At 40.7% G+C, this 17440-nt stretch overlaps 1 protein-coding gene across 1 annotated transcript; it reads left to right on the top strand.

Annotated features, from left to right (window-relative positions):
* The first annotated feature begins 1452 nt into the window (after positions 1 to 1452).
* Positions 1453 to 16010, top strand: LOC103712556 (3-methyl-2-oxobutanoate hydroxymethyltransferase 1, mitochondrial). Its single transcript, XM_039130272.1, is given in 6 exon segments — positions 1453 to 1949; positions 2047 to 2253; positions 2334 to 2480; positions 5983 to 6036; positions 6100 to 6178; positions 12881 to 16010. Coding segments are annotated over 6 exon segments (1122 nt in total). The 5' UTR covers positions 1453 to 1490; the 3' UTR covers positions 13057 to 16010.
* The last annotated feature ends 1430 nt before the right edge of the window (positions 16011 to 17440 follow it).

Here is a 17440-nt window from a genome sequence, read left to right as displayed (position 1 = left end):
ATTACCAAGTCCTCCGGCAATCTAGTTTCTCAAGTCATTTGCAACGAATTTCTTCCAGATTTTCCGATCTTTTTCTTTTTCTGGTCTCCACATGTACTGAAGAGCCAACTCAAGAGAATGCCACTCCTATCAGCAGGACGTGTTAAAATTATTGATCTTCTTCTGTAACAGCAACCATCGGATCATGCGCTGCACAAATCTCAAAACACTACAATTTCTTTCTTCCATCCGTCTATATAGTTCTCGAAGCAGCCATTATGCAATCTAATGGTTGCCATTGTGAAAGAATGTAAATCATTCTTTCTCACCAAAGATACAATCCGACATTGGTAATAGCCAAATCCAAAATTTTACTAATCCCTACGGTACTGTAACCATTCAAAATATAAGCAGAATTAATTAATATATGCGTACATATAAGCAAACCAGCCATGCATATGAAAGATGAAGATATGATTTAGCAGAAAAAAATAGATATATATATATATATATATATATATATATATATATATATATCCAAAAAAAAGAAATATATAAAAATTAAAGTACAATATATACATATATAAGAAATATATAAAAATTAAAGTACAATATATACATATATATCATATCATACCAAAGATAGAAGACCCTTCCTTGTAACCGAGATTTGATGTTAGATGCTAAAGCAGTTTTTATGTGCTTACGATTGTTCCGAGCTGGCTACTGAGCCAGTAGTGACCATGCATCATATATTTACGCATGATACACAGTGGAGAAAGAGGTTAAGGTGAGATGGACTTATATAATGGAGTCTATGTAACGTGATTGTGGCAAGAAAGGGGGAAAGTGAGAAAGAGAGAGCGTCTTATGGCTTCCGTTTGTGAGAAATGCAATGGATGAGCATAAGCTGATAACAGTAACATGGACAGTTGAGACAAAGGATGCCCACACAAGCCATGAGGACATTCTTTAGATCCAATGTGGCCACCGAGAGCAAGAAGATTTGATGCTACACTCTAATACATTTTTTTATTTTATTATTCTTTTTGGTACATTCGGTAGCTCATACTACTCTTGCGTGAACACTGTCATATGAATTAAATAATAAAATACTATACAGAGATGGAGAAACAAATACAAAGTGGATCCATAAAATATCTCTAGAATGACAAGCAGCAAGGAAGACGATCTAATTAACAGCTCTGTTCATCTTCCAGAATACGTGCACAATAGCTGACGAGCAACTTCCTCAATAGCTGCCGAATGTCCTCTAGAAGTAGGTGGTCGAGCACCTCGATCTTTTTTGTAGAATCCCCTCAAAATTAAAAAAAAGGGCTCTTGTGTGACTTATCCCACATCCAATAAGAATAAAATTGCAGGGAAATTTTAGGAGAGTAACGTAAGAATATTATGTGTATTTTCATATGAGACATTATAATTATTTATAAATAATATTTAACTTCCATCCATCTCTCTCTTGCTTAAAATCTGAAGTCTAAACAAGCCCGATGCTAAGACGTAGGAGCCGAATCCAAATCGAGCTGGAAGCGGAAGAAGAAGTGCAGGCTAAAACCAAGGAAGACAAAAAGCGAAAAAACATGCTGCGGCGGATGGCAAGGCGGCTGACGAGCAACTTGCCGGAGAACACGGTCTACGCCTGGCCGAAACCGCAGAGCCCGAGCCAGCGCGTGACGGTCAACCACCTCCGGCAGAAGCACCGGCGTGGCGACCCAATCACTGTGGTGACCGCCTACGACTACCCCTCGGCCGTCCACATCGACTCCGCCGGCATCGACGTCTGCGTCGCCGGCGACTCCGCCGCCATGGTCGTCCACGGCCACGACACGACGCTCCCCATCTCCGTCGACCAGATGCTCGTCCACTGCCGCGCCGTCGCCCGCGGCGCCTCCTGCCCCCTCCTTGTCGGCGACCTTCCCTTCGGCTCCTATGAATCTTCTCCCTCCCAGGTCTTCACCTCTTCCCCTCTCTCGGATAGGGCAAAAGAAAATCCCTTTTTTAAATTTCGTTTCTTGTTAATCTTTCTTAGACTGATGGCAAGGGCAGGCGGTGGACACGGCGGTGAGGTTCCTCAAGGAAGGGGGGATGGACGCCATCAAGATAGAAGGGGGCGCCCCCTCTAGAATCACGGCGGCCAAGGCGATCGTCGAGGCCGGGATTTCGGTCATGGGGCACGTCGGTCTAACTGCGCAGGCCATCAGCGTGCTCGGCGGCTTCAGGCCCTAGGGCAAGACGGTCGCCAGTGCCGTCAAGGTCTCTCCTTTTAGCCACTTTGATGGTTAAACGGTCCATCTTTTTTGGATTTAATAGGTAAGTGGAAGGCTGTGGTGCAGGTTGTGGAGACCGCGCTCGCCTTGCAGGAGGCCGGATGCTTCTCGGTTGTCTTGGAGTGTGTGCCCGCACCGGTGGCGGCAGCAACTACTTCTGCCCTCAAGATTCCAACAATCGGCATTGGGGCCGGGCCATTCTGCAGCGGTCAGGTTCGTTCATCTGCAGCCCCCAATTTTCTCACCTAAAGGGCTATAAGAAATCCTTTTAATCTTGTTTCTTATATAACAAAATTAAGCACAAGAACATGAGAAGTATCTATCCTTTGTGGCTCCTCAACATAGATAAGTCCAAAACAACCAAACATGTTACAATTGGGGCACTGTTATACATTTATGATGTTGTAAGATTAGGATGCTTAGAATCCAGTGACCGAGACTGATATTTCCTTTTGTTAAGTGTAGATTATTTAAATTGCTTGTGGAATAGCTTGACAAGACTTGCCTAATCCATTTGATGACTGCAAAAGACGATTGTACTCTGTGATTACTTGTGGAGATAGTGAATAAACGATTCCTTTTTCTGTTCGATATCTTCCATTAACTAGGTGGTATTAAACTTGTATCGCCTGTGGTGCCATGGAGTCAGATTGTCTTCTTTATTTGACCAGGGACAAAGAGAATTAGGAATTATTTTATAATTTAGTCGGAACAATCTGTCCACTTGATGCCAATCCATCATCATTTTTTAAAAAGTAATTAAGTATAAAAATGAAGATACCTTGGAAGATTCTAGGAAAAATACAGCCTGATCGAGGTAGAGGAAATTTGAGATGTACTAATAGAGTTGTCTGATCATTTGATTCGATCGAGGAGAGGAACAATTTCTTCAATCCACTTAACTCGAATCTATCAAGAATTATGAAAAAGTGGAAAAAATTGGTGAAAATAGGATTTGCGTCTCTTTTCTTTCATTGATGATTTCCAAAAATTAAGATATATAGCCTTTATGTATGATAGTGAGGTATGCTCTTACATAATTTGGGTTGGATTTTTTTCTAGATCGAACAGGACTAGCTTTCCAAAAATAGACATAACTAGTAGAAATAAACATAAAAAAGACAAAAATTTTATAGAAGGTATCTCTCGACTTCTACATCAACTTTGCCTTTTGTGGCTCTGCCTAATTCTTCTTAAATTGGAAGATACATTTGATCAAAGTCTTTTTCCAAAAAAAATAGCTCGCGATTTAAGGAAGGTATCCGATTTTTTTTATAAAAAAAGATCATCTCAATTAAATATTGTATGGTCAAGTTATGATCTTTAAAAGTTGGCTCGCGATTCGGCTTTCCGATATAGCGAATCTCGCTTATGAACTCTGTTCAACTCTACCATAATGGCCAAAGTAGTCCACATCGCGACTGATAATCTTCTTGGATCATCATTGCATGGAGAACACCTATTATAAGATCAATATGGTTATTAGTGTTACATAGCTTGTAGCAATTGTTTAGATACTTCTTTTTTTATTAAAATAAAAGAAAGAAAAATTGACAATTGTACTGCTGCCTGGTGAAAATATTTGCGGATGGATGCTTGGTGAAATCGGTATAATATTTTACTAGGCATGAGTGTTAGAGGACTTGTAAGAGTTGGAACATTAATGAGGAGCTTGCTTGATTATTTTGCCATATGCAATGTATGATAGAATGTCCAAGTAGTTCTAGCAGGAAAGTGTCTTAAAGAATAAAAAAAAGGCCAATCTATTGCTAGATTGCTAAAGGGTGTATTTATAGGGGAGGGTAGAATGCACAATCTGTTGCTTGTGGCAATTTTTTTGTAGTGTGATAATATTATTGTATTTGAGTGATGAATTGTTTTCTCTAGGTTAGTGACTGGAAATCTTATTTCCTAAACCCTTAAAGTAGAATTGTTAGATGTGGTAAGAGTTATGTGTAAGAAATGTCGTCTTTAATTTGGAGTACTAGATGATCATGGTGCAGACCATTCCGGAAACAGGAACTGCAGACAAGTAAATTGAAAGCTTCGGCCATGAAGGTTTCATGGAGCATGGTCAACCAAACTTGCATTGATTCAAGCGATGTAGTCGCCAAGAGAGAGAGAGAGAGATTTTAATTAGTCAAGAAGCCAGTGAAATAACTACTTTGGTAGCCGCTAATAGAATGAAATAACTGTCATTAGTACTATTATTGCATGGATAAGTGCTCTGAAAAGCAAAACATGATTACATGAAGTTTTTAGGATGAAGTGAAAAAAAAGGGGCAAAGAGAGCAATATAAAAGAACATGTGATTATGTATGAGAGGGAGAAGTGGTCCTTGTAGCAAAACAAAAAAACTGAAAAGGTGCAAGAGGTAACTCGGGAATATAATCAAATGCCAGAGACGCACATCAAACCAATATGCCCTTGGATGCTCGTGTTAGAGGATGGGAAACATTTTTGGAGGATCTGAAGCTCTTTCTGCTACCTGTTTTGGAAAGAAAGTATTTCCTTACAGAAATGTTGGATTTCGAATCTGCAATGGTGGAGTACTTCAATTCATAAGCTGAATATGTAGACTAGAGAATTTCCCTTTACAAGGAATTGAGTAAGGTCTGGGAAGCTAAAAACTATGCTTAAATTTAAGCTAATGACTTTCAACATTTTGAGACTCTCTTACCAAAGAGATGATGTTATTAGGTACACCTAGCATACAGATGGTTTTCATGATCAGAACGTGTGATTAGAATCCTTGGGTACATATTTTAGGGAATCAGTGATGAACAATTGATATCTCTATAGAATTTGTGATCTTGAAGATTTGTTAGTCTTCATAAGCTAGGGGTAGGACAAAAAGTTATTAAGGGCTCATTCAGTTAGGCTTATGGGACTACTTTCTGATCATGTGGCTCATTCTTTTTGTTCTTCGTGGGGTATAACTCCATTTTTTTTTTTCCTTCTCTAGTCACTTTCAAGAGAAGTAAACTGATCTCTGAAAATCAGAGATCTCTTCAATTTCCATTTTTTTCTTTTTTTGGATGTGGGGGAGGGTTATTGCACCCTTGTTGCTTTTGTGCCGTGCCTCAGTTAGTTCATTCTTTAGCCTGCTGTTTTGTGCTGAAGTTGCTTATTGTTAATTTAAAGAGTGGCAGTTCACCACCTTTGGTTGGTTTTGTACAGCTATCAAGTGCTATATGGATTCCAGCTGAAACTTTTCTAAATTTTGTTAGATGCTTGGAGGAAAAATATTAAAATCACAAGACCTGGCAATTTATTATTCGTGCCCATGAACTTGAGTTGGGAAGTACAATCCTGCTACCATGCTATCCGCTACTAGTTTGTCTAACAAGAAAGGTTATCTTGATAATATGAGAGGTGGATTTGGAAGAATCAGAATAAAGGATTGCGGACTTCAACTGTAGATGAAGGTCGTGAAAGGTTGTGTTGATAAGGAACTTGAAGACGTCTGTTATCTCATTTGATGACATAACTGAAACTGACAATGTACGAATTGATTTCAACCGTAGTAGTCAAAATGTTTTGTCTCGTAGGCTTTCTAATATGTAAACTTAACCTTGTTTTGGAACTTATATTTTGGTTGTATTTCTGAATGCTGAAGTTTTCCTCCTCCTCATCCTGCTTCTTCTTTTGCTGCTGAGTCTCCAAAACATATTTTAATGCCATAGTTACACCAATTTACATCCATCCCATACAGGTGCTAGTTTACCATGACTTGCTGGGCATGTTACAACACCCTCATCATGCTAAGGTTAGTACTGAACTCTATTCTTCGTGTTCTTCAGAATCCAAAATGATTTCTAGATGCTGGCAGGTTACTCCTAAATTCTGCAAACAATTTGGACATGTGGGGGTTGCCATCAACGAGGCTCTATCAGAGTACAAACAAGAAGTTGTCACGCCCCGAACCCGAACTTAGGCCCGGGACGCGCCAGACGCCGCACACCCGCACGGCGGACCGCACGGGCGTGCAAGGCTGAATAATCAGACACTCAAGTCACAACATCATATCACAATATCAATACTAAAAATCTATCATTTATGATAATCAAATCAATAATTCAATTTCAAATGTCTCAAATAAAGTTGGTAACATTTATTTACAAGATCAATTACTTATGACAAAATGAATCTAAATCTATCTATGTCCAATGCATAAGTCCTCTCCTCCCGAATCCCCTATCAATCATCTCCTGCAATTATGTCAAAAACAGGTATGAGCTACAACAGCTCAGTAGGTAACAACATGCATAAAGTCACGATAACATGTATTAAAGCATATGCAATATAACTACAGGTCATGTGCACAAATAAATATGATGATCCGCAAACCAATCCGATACTCAAGTAATATATATATATATACCATCTTAGTCTATCATATCACGCACAACATAATCCACATATCTACCGCATGACTACGGCCACATCACCCAGTGGCATGGTCACACCGAAGTGTCAACACTCTGCTCCAAATGGAGCCCTGCACCGCAGTGCTGCACCCCAGGGTGCCCCAATCTCTGCTCCTCAGAGCATGCTCCGCAGAGCCAAAACACCCCATAGTGCCGGAACTAGCTCCTCATACAAGTCGACAGGGCCAACGTTTCCACCCCATTGGCGGGAATCCTAGACAATAGTCACGCGGTCTCCAAAATCACATCCACAAATTCCAACAATCAAACTTAATATAAACATAAGTTTTCAAAACCAATATATATGCATAATAGATTTTCAGATGATCGATTTACAGTCAAAAACATGCTTCTAAATGATAATACTGCCAAGAATATAAAACATATCAATATGCTGGAAATAATCACACATATGCATAGTACATGTAAATCATACTTTAAGCAAGGTTACCTACCTGGGCTCGCTTAAAAATTCCTGCCACAGATATCACGAACCCCTGATTAAACATAAATATTAATTATTTAATTAATTAAGAAACATAATTTAAACTAATTCCAATCTCCTAAACTCCTAAGTTCATAGATCCAAGAATAAGTAAACTAGATCCCAAAAATCAGAATTCTTTAGACCCAAACCCATTGTGGCCCAACACAGATTAGGCCCAAATGAACCAAACCAGATTACAGGTCCAAATCAGATCTCGGGCCTAAACCAAACCAGCCCACAGATCCAATGAGGTTCAACTCAGCCCAACACAGATTCCCCAACCCAACCCAAACCAGATTTGATCAGACCAGATTAGATCAAATCCTGATGAATCAGTTTATACTCACACCAGGCTAACCCAAATTCCTGACTCAGGTTCAGACCCTAACCAAAACCCATTCACTCCAACTCGGATCAAACCCTATTCACAGCATAGGTGAAACCGGTTCACAGTTTGAACCCGGTCCAAGATCTGGTTCACAAATCAAGCACGGAAATCGATGCAAGGAAAAACACCCAGCCGGAAGAAGAAGAAGAAGAAGAAAAAGAAGGAGAAGAGGAAGAAGAAGGAGAAGAAGAAGAAGAAAGAAAAAGGGGGGGTGGCTGGTGGCTCCGGTCGGCCCTCGGCGGTCGACCGTGGTCCTCGGCGGCGGCGCTCGGCCAGCCGCCGCCGGCCACTCTGCTGTCACAGGCGGCGAAAGGAGATGAAGAGAAGAAAGAGAGGAGAAGGAGAGGAAGAAAAAGGAGGAAAGAGAGGGAGACCGGGGCTGGAAGCCCGGCCCCCGTTCACCCATCTCCGGCCGAACTCGTTTCGGCCGGATTGACCCCGGCCGGCCGCCGTCGGCCGGCCGAATCTCACAAAGGAAATTCCCCGAAACAGGGGAAATAAAACCTACTGATTCCCCATCGTTTCTCTCGCCCTTAAATCCAAAAAAAATAGATCTATGTTGTCTTGCTCACCTCCGGTCGTCGATGAGTGGTTCCCCGGCGACGATGGCGGCTCCGGCGACGCCTACGGCTCCGGCGACCGTCTCTAGAAGAGGGAAAAATGAAGAGGAAGGGATGGGCTCTCAGAGAAAAGAGAAAGGGAGAGAGAGAGAGAGAGAGAGGGAGAGAGGGAGAGAGGGGGAGAGGGAAGAGGGGGGCTTGCGGAGATCACGCTGGCCGTTCGGGCCGGCGTGTTCATCGTGGGAAGACCACGATGAACAGACTGAAGTCGGCATCCATTGCCGACTTCAGTTCATTGGGCCCAAGAATGGGCCCAAATTTCAGGTCCTTACACTCTAACCAACTAAAAAAAATTTCGTCCTCGAAATTAAAACATACCTCAATCCGAGAACAAGGCATGAAACTTCTCTCTCATCTCCTCCTCCAGCTCCCCAAGTAGCTTCTCTCTCACTGTGATTGCTCCACTGCACCTTTACATAAGGAATCGTGCGCCTCCTCAAAACTTGGTCCTTCCTATCCACTATACGGATAGGCTGCTCAACATAAGAAAGATCTGCGCGGAGCTGCAAAGGTGCCACTTCAATCACATGACTGGGATCAGCAATGTACCTCCTCAACATAGAGACATGAAAAATAGAATGAACTCCCGATAGAGCAGGTGGAAGTGCCAGTCTATAAGCAACAGATCCAACTCTCTCGAGAATCTCGAAGGGTCCCACATATCTCGGACTGAGCTTGCCTCGAACTCCAAACCGCATGATCCCTTTAGAAGGGGATACTCTGAGGAACACATGATCTCCGACCTGAAATTCCAATTCCCGCCTCCTGATATCAGCATAACTCTTCTGTCTGCTCTGAGCTGCCCGAAGTCGTTCTCTGATCAGCTGAACCTTCTCCACTGTCTGCTGAATAATCTCTGGACCCAGAATTTTCCTCTCCCTACATCATCCCAACAAATAAGAGATCCATAGAATCAACAACATTCTCCTGAAACTAACTCAAGTATTTCATCATAATGCCTTTTAGATCAAATATTAATGATCTTAACCAGTTTCAAAATAAGTCAAACCACCAGACTTCCGCTGCACACTCTGATTTAATTCATTTAATTCTCTAAAGTCACAAATGATTTCTGACTAAAGTATCACTTTGCATTAAGACTAAAAAAACTCCAAATTTTAAATTTCCAAGTAGAACTAGAGCAAAACCTCTAGATCTTTTTGTCCTCAATTTATATAGAGTATACTTACCATAACTAACCCCCAATCCTTTAGTCAAGTTTAAGGTCACTACGTGATCTCCACAACCTTCTTAGAATCCAAAAATATCTAGGTTTAATTTAAAGGGGTAATTCTTGTATTCCTTTAGCAATTTAATTAGAAAATCTACATTGATTTTCCTTCCAACAGAATTTACTTCAAATTCAATGGGTTAGAACTGTTGAGCCCAATATCACTATGAGTAGGAATTAACCCTATCAACCTCCAAATTCTTTTTCACCAAAATTCTTAATGTCTATGATCAATGCTACACATAATAACTCACATAAGCATCTCAAAATCAAAATTTCTACTCAATTTGTATTTTACAATGACAAAAATTTCTAGTTTGATCATAAACCGAGACTTGAGTTCAAATTAACACATCCAATAGTCTCCAACAATTATAAGAAAAATTCAGTAGCCCAATCTGAATATACAAATTCAAGTAATTAGAATTCTCCACCAATTTGCTTACTAGCCCTAAAAATTTAACCCACCAATAGAAATACATCTATTTAAAATATCCAAACATGTCAATACCAAATATAATTTCATATACAGATTTAACCTCGAAGAACAATTTGCTTTAATATTATGAAAAATCGTTCTTAGCTCACTCCAATGCTATAATAGATCCATGCACAAACTCTACTCTAATAATTACCAACAAAACCAAAAGTACTATTACATCTGCACCCATATCATGTTTGAACTTTCAGATCACTTACACAACATCTAAACATGATATAACTAATATGCCAAGGCTAACCTTCCTATACATGCCTTAGGTCTACCCTCTCTTATCATGATCAAAGACAATTTATACTTTCCTTCCACACTCATCGAAAACCAAATCCGATGCATACATTTTATCACAATGCCCAGTGATCTCACACCTTAAGCACTGAATTTAATTATCATGTCCCAAATGATCATAACCTTAAGCTATGATATATTTCTGTCACGATCCCTAGTGATCTTAAACATATGCTCAGATTCCAACTGGTCACATTTTCCAATAAGCTTAAACCTCAAACTTAATGCCACTAAGGCCACAGTCCCTAGTGGTCTTAACCTTAGATTATAATATCATTCTTGTTACAATCTCAAGTGATTATAAACCAAATCTCTGATAGTTTTTCTATCATAATTCTCCACTGATACTCACCTGAACATAAACCCTAGGATACCTTAACCTTAAGCTCTGATACCAATAAATCTGTCACGCCCCGAACCCGAACTTAGGCCGGGACGCGCCAGACGCCGCACACCCGCACGGCGGACCGCACGGGCGTGCAAGGCTGAATAATCAGGACACTCAAGTCACAACATCAGATCACAATATCAATACTAAAAATCTATCATTTATGATAATCAAATCAATAATTCAATTTCAAATGTCTCAAATAAAGTTGGTAACATTTATTACAAGATCAATACTTATGACAAAATGAATCTAAATCTATCTATGTCCAATGTCATAAGTCCTCTCCTCCCGAATCCCCTATCAATCAATCTCCTGCAATTATGTCAAACAACAGGTATGAGCTACAACAGCTCAGTAGGTAACAACATGCATAAGTCACGATAACATGTATTAAAGCATATGCAAATAACTACAGGTCATGTGCACAAATAAATATGATGATCCGCAAACCAATCCGATACTCAAGTAATATATATATATATACCATCTTAGTCTATCATATCACGCACAACATAATCCACATATCTACCGCATGACTACGGCCACATCACCCAGTGGCATGGTCACACCGAAGTGTCAACACTCTGCTCCAAATGGAGCCTGCACCGCAGTGCTGCACCCCAGGGTGCCCCAATCTCTGCTCCTCAGAGCATGCTCCGCAGAGCCAAACACCCCATAGTGCCGGAACTAGCTCCTCATACAAGTCGACAGGGCCAACGTTTCCACCCCATTGGCGGAAATCCTAGACAATAGTCACGCGGTCTCCAAAATCACATCCACAAATTCCAACAATCAAACTTAATATAAACATAAGTTTTCAAAACCAATATATATGCATAATAGATTTTCAGATGATCGATTTACAGTCAAAAACATGCTTCTAAATGATAATACTGCCAAGAATATAAAACATATCAATATGCTGGAAATAATCACACATATGCATAGTACATGTAAATCATACTTTAAGTAAGGTTACCTACCTGGGCTCGCTTAAAAATCCCTGCCACAGATATCACGAACCCCTGATTAAACATAAATATTAATTATTTAATTAATTAAGAAACATAATTTAAACTAATTCCAATCTCCTAAACTCCTAAGTTCATAGATCCAAGAATAAGTAAACTAGATCCCAAAATCAGAATTCTTTAGACCCAAACCCATGTGGCCCAACACAGATTAGGCCCAAATGAACCCAAACCAGATTACAGGTCCAAATCAGATCTCGGGCCTAAACCAAACCAGCCCACAGATCCAATGAGGTTCAACTCAGCCCAACACAGATTCCCCAACCCAACCCAAACAGATTTGATCAGACCAGATTAGATCAAATCCTGATGAATCAGTTTATACTCACACCAGGCTAACCCCAAATTCCTGACTCAGGTTCAGACCCTAACCAAAACCCATTCACTCCAACTCGGATCAAACCCTATTCACAGCATAGGTGAAACCGGTTCACAGTTTGAACCCGGTCCAAGATCTGGTTCACAAATCAAGCACGGAAATCGATGCAAGGAAAAACACCCAGCCGGAAGAAGAAGAAGGAGAAGAGGAAGAAGAAGGAGAAGAAGAAGAAGAAAGAAAAAGGGGGGGTGGCTGGTGGCTCCGGTCGGCCCTCGGCGGTCGACCGTGGTCCTCGGCGGCGGCGCTCGGCCAGCCGCCGCCGGCCACTCTGCTGTCACAGGCGGCGGAAGGAGATGAGAGAAGAAAGAGAGGAGAAGGAGAGGAAGAAAAAGGAGGAAAGAGAGGGAGACCGGGGCTGGAAGCCCGGCCCCCGTTCACCCATCTCCGGCCGAACTCGTTTCGGCCGGATTGACCCCGGCCGGCCGCCGTCGGCCGGCCGAATCTCACAAAGGAAATTCCCCGAAACAGGGGAAATAAAACCTACTGATTCCCCATCGTTTCTCTCGCCCTTAAATCCAAAAAAATAGATCTATGTTGTCTTGCTCACCCTCCGGTCGTCGATGAGTGGTTCCCGGCGACGATGGCGGCTCCGGCGACGCCTACGGCTCCGGCGACCGTCTCTAGAAGAGGGAAAATGAAGAGGAAGGGATGGGCTCTCAGAGAAAAGAGAAAGGGAGAGAGAGAGAGAGAGAGAGGGAGAGAGGGAGAGAGGGGGAGAGGGAAGAGGGGGGCTTGCGGAGATCACGCTGGCCGTTCGGCCGGCGTGTTCATCGTGGGAAGACCACGATGAACAGACTGAAGTCGGCATCCATTGCCGACTTCAGTTCATTGGGCCCAAGAATGGGCCCCAATTTCAGGTCCTTACAAAGTAGAAAGCCGATCATTTTCAGGTGCAGCTTACACACCATACAGAATAAGTGCAGCTGATGTTGACAGGTTTCTGAATAAGCTACAGACAATGGGCTTGTATGAGGCTGCCACAGCAGCAGCTGCTGCTGCTGAGAATGTTGAGACAGCTGGGAGACCATCGGAAGACACATGCTAAGTGTGAATTTTGCTTTCGACAACCAGGTCTTTCTGCTAGTTTTACCTGACATTTTCTTCTTTTTCTTCTTCCTCTGCATGGATGGTTTCAGCACATTTTTTTTTCCAAGAAAAAGCTGCCCCTTGAAGAATGGAAATGGATATGAATCTTTTTACTATAATATTCTTTATTTTACACTAAAAAACGTTTAACCATCTAACTTTATATCTTCCCTGAAAGTAATAAATTGGCTTGTTTCTCGTACTCTTAAAATGCATGAAAGTGTTCTTTGAAAGCTTGTCATACAAATGCTTTTGGTTTGAGCTGAGTGGTATTTGTTTTTCCAGGGGTAGGACAACGAGTTAGATGCATGTATGTATCCTTTGGAGGTCTTTGCTTATGAAGCCTAGAAACATATCAATTTCTTGGGGACTAATCTTTAGCCTCTGCCGTTACATCTTTTTCTATGTTTCTAGCATGTAATCTTTTTTTTTCCAGAAAACTTTTAGATGATGAATGACCAAGTTCTAGTTCCATGAAGTAGAACTGCGGTTGTGAGAAGATTTGGTTAGGGAGAGAGAAGGCAACCGGCTTTAAGACATGATAAAAAGGAGGACGATATCATAAGTTTGCAACTTAGCAGACTTGCTAAGCCTACTTCCTCAGCTTGTAGTTCCTCTCTCTCCTTTCTTTCTCCATTGTCTTGGGTGGCTCCTTGATATACTTATTGGTGTCTCCAGTCTCCACTCCCTTAATGTCTTCATTGCATGATCATCTTTTCACAATATCCTATGTGTTCATTCTGTTTTGCTTATCAAGACGATCATCAAGCAGAAATCCTGCCCCTTCATTTTCTTCTCCACTTTTTTAAGAAAAGTCCAAGTTTTTGGATGACAATGCAATCGGCCTTCTTCACCAGCATCCCTATTGTGGGCTATCTAGATGCCAAAATTTATCAACGATTGCCACCTTGTAATTATATTGTATAGAGATGGGCATTTGGCTCAACATCGTGGCCCTAAGGTACCAGGAATCATCATGAGTCATTATGCAATTCTTGCCATATAGATGAGGGCATTAGTGCTGACCTGGTTCAAAGTGAGACTCATCATAGTATATATCTGTTATTATTATCAGAATTATTGGATGTATTTAATTATATATTCTTGAGATTAATGGTCAAATTCTTTGAAAATTTTATCATTGCTAGGTGGGACTTGTTTTTATTTGATTTGGGTGTCATAAGTATTGTGCTAGAAGAACCAACTGGTACTGGAGAAATACAGAATGGATGAATGAGGGAGTAGTGAAGAATCCTCAAAATCATTGTTTGTCAAGCACCAAAATGTAAATTACTAATGATACATAGCAGCTAGATGGAAGGATCTCTGATTGGTGTTACTTCAGTTATTCTGGCGGTCTGTTTGCTGAAGGAAGAAAACTTCTTTCTGCGGAAGCCCAGAAAAGTCCAAATAATAGAACAACTGCTGCTTGTGGTGGTGATCATAGGATGGAGGTGGACATAGTGAGTTGTAAGTTCATTGCAATCCGTGGAGACAAGCTACAAATATCTACATAGTATGCCAGATTGGAACTGTGAAACTCCTGGCTTTCTCCTGGAATCCATTAAAGCTTCTTACTGATGGTGCACCATTAAAGCTAGTTAGATAGCCTGTCGCACCATTAAAGCTTCTTACTGATGGTTTTCTCCTGGATTCCATTAAAGCTCCTTACATGGTGAGTTTTAAGTTCATTGCCACCCCTGGAGTCAAGCTACAAATGATCTATGTAGTGCCAGATTTAACTGGGAAACTTTTGGTTTTCTCCTGGAATCCATTAGAGCTCCTTATTGATGCTGTCCCATAAGTATTATGAGGATGACAACATGCAATTGTCTTAAAGATTTGGTATTGGGTTCTTGTCAGTTTTATCTTCTTTACAACTAGTGGAGAAAGGGATAGGCTGGGAAGATAATATGAATGCTGGCTATTTTTGGCCTTTCAAGTACAAATCACTTGGGGACCATGTTATTCATATGGAGCGGCACCTTTGGTCAAAGTTTTGTGCAATTGTTGTCTACTTATCTAATGTTGTTGTTTGTGAAGCTGAAGGGTGATATACCTTCTTGTATAGGAGTTAACGATGATCCTGTAATCCTCCCACTCACCATTCAAATCAGTTAAATCTTAATTTGGTATACTCCATTGAGAGTTGCAAAGCATATAGGTCTCCTCATTTCTTGAGCTGTTGTTACACATGAAAAGTTTTTGACAACACAAAGATTCATGATATCGTTGCTATTAACCCCATGTCTTGGTGTAAATACTTACATGATATATGTGAACGTATTCTCGCAAGCAACTGTTGGTTTTTGTGTAGGTATTTGATGCAACTTAAATAAACTAAACCTTCCAACCTCTATCAGCCTTCCCATCTTGATATTTTTAGCTATCAAAAGCAATACATTTTTCTCTCAAATGTTTTAAGTAACTCTTTTCCTGATGTTATATCTTTGTCAACTTAGTGAAATAGACACATATTCTCTTATTCCATTTCATAGGCAATCCATACTTTGTTGAAATTTGCTGAGGCCTACCTATTTATCTGGATGGTTTTAACACTCAGAATATCTTTGTTAACTCTTTAATCCACCCCAATGTTTTTGCTGAATCTTTTACCTGTAAAGTGTGTGGTCAGGTGGATGTCCTTGGATTGACCTGGGATCGAGATGCTTCTAATAATTGATGCTCTTGTTGATGGATATCTTCATCCAGCTCCAATAGAAGTCCATATTACTTCCTGAAACTGATGCTCGAGTTGACAATCTTTGCCGTCCACCTCCATTGCAAATCCTTATTAAGCAGTGTGCCCTCATCACTTTTAGTAGGCTGTTGCATACTCTTGTGTTTTAAATTATTCACTCTTTGAGATTACTTTTTTTTTCTTTTCTAAAATAGATAATTCACACTGTTCTAGTATGAATCCATCTAAAGAAACAAAGAAGTTATATATTCTGAAATGCCCCCGAGGCAAGGAAACAATCTGTTCACAGCACATTATCGAAGTGATGAGCTACAAAAGGGTTTACCTAGTCTGTAGCACCATTTGCTTCGTGATAGATATGTCTCACGATAGATAAGTGCTCCTCTTAATAGGTTCCAAATGTTCTGTAACAAGGGATATGTACCCATCTTTCTAGGCTTGCTTCTGGATTCAAAAGATCACGGTGGCAGAGTCGCTTGCTACGAGGATGGAGTCCGCTCTCAAGGCATGCCAAGCACAGCTAATGCTTGCCAAAGTTGGGTCCTCAATTCCACTTTAGGAATTGGAGGTGTCGAAAATTAGACTGTAGGAATTCTGATCACAAATTCGCTTCACCTCGTGCGAGAGAACTGACCTAACTTTCAGCATGAGAGATGATTATTGGTCCTTGACAGGATATCCTATCAACTGTTGTTGAGGCATGGATTTTATTCCATTTAGTACATCCCTCGGTCCTTGAAAAGATGGATCTGTACAACTTACAAGGTGTCGCAGGCTTGTGAGCTTAGACTTTTCCGCATGGATTCCCGTACACTTCGAATGCACCTCATGTTTGGTCCGCATGGCATGCAGGCTAACCGCCATCTAATGCGGCTTGTGCGAAACGGGCGCGGTGCATGGTGCCTGCGTGCAAAATACGTGCGGATCGTCAGCTCAAGCGTGTCAACAAAGCACAGGGAGCATGTGAATTCAGGCTTTAGAATGTAATTGAACAAATAAGTGTTAGATGTGAGCATTCTTTTTGCTTTATGTAGTCTTCCTTATTAGTGATGTAATTGTTGTGATCACGCGCGAGTAATATGAGCAGCCCAATATTTTTTTTTTTTTTAAAAAAAAAGCGACGAGTAAGAGCAAAGAATTCTGTTACGTACGAGCAAAGGACGCCGGTGTCGGCTAACAGGAGACATCCATGGGTGATGGGATGCATGATGGCGTAGAGCCCATCTTCTTCGAAAAGGCATTCCATCCCTCCAATACATATGCTAGCGTGAGACCTGTGCAAAAATGCAAGAGCGAGATTGATAGCTGGGATCTTCTAAATAATTAAAGAATTTTTTTGGTTCATGTACAAGACTTGATTAGCATACAATCACATTAGGTAGGTGTGCTTTAATTCTTAGGGTGTATTTGGCTAGCCTGAGAATGTTGGAGTCATTTTACAAAGTGAATTTTCAACCACCTGCAGTCACTTGGCTGCAAAAATGAGATCCAAAAATCACTTTGGGGCCTAAAATGAATTTCAGCAATTTTGGAAAAAAGAAGGGAGAGGATTATTTTACTATTGATAAATATTATATTATAATAATTACTATTCATAATATTATTATAGATGTTATATTATAATATGATAAATTTATATTAT

This window comes from Phoenix dactylifera, chromosome 9 (genome assembly GCF_009389715.1).
Source record: "Phoenix dactylifera cultivar Barhee BC4 chromosome 9, palm_55x_up_171113_PBpolish2nd_filt_p, whole genome shotgun sequence".
Classification (NCBI taxonomy): Eukaryota; Viridiplantae; Streptophyta; class Magnoliopsida; order Arecales; family Arecaceae; genus Phoenix; species Phoenix dactylifera.
Note: the sequence above shows the minus strand (reverse complement) of the source record. Positions and strands in the feature narration are given on the sequence as shown.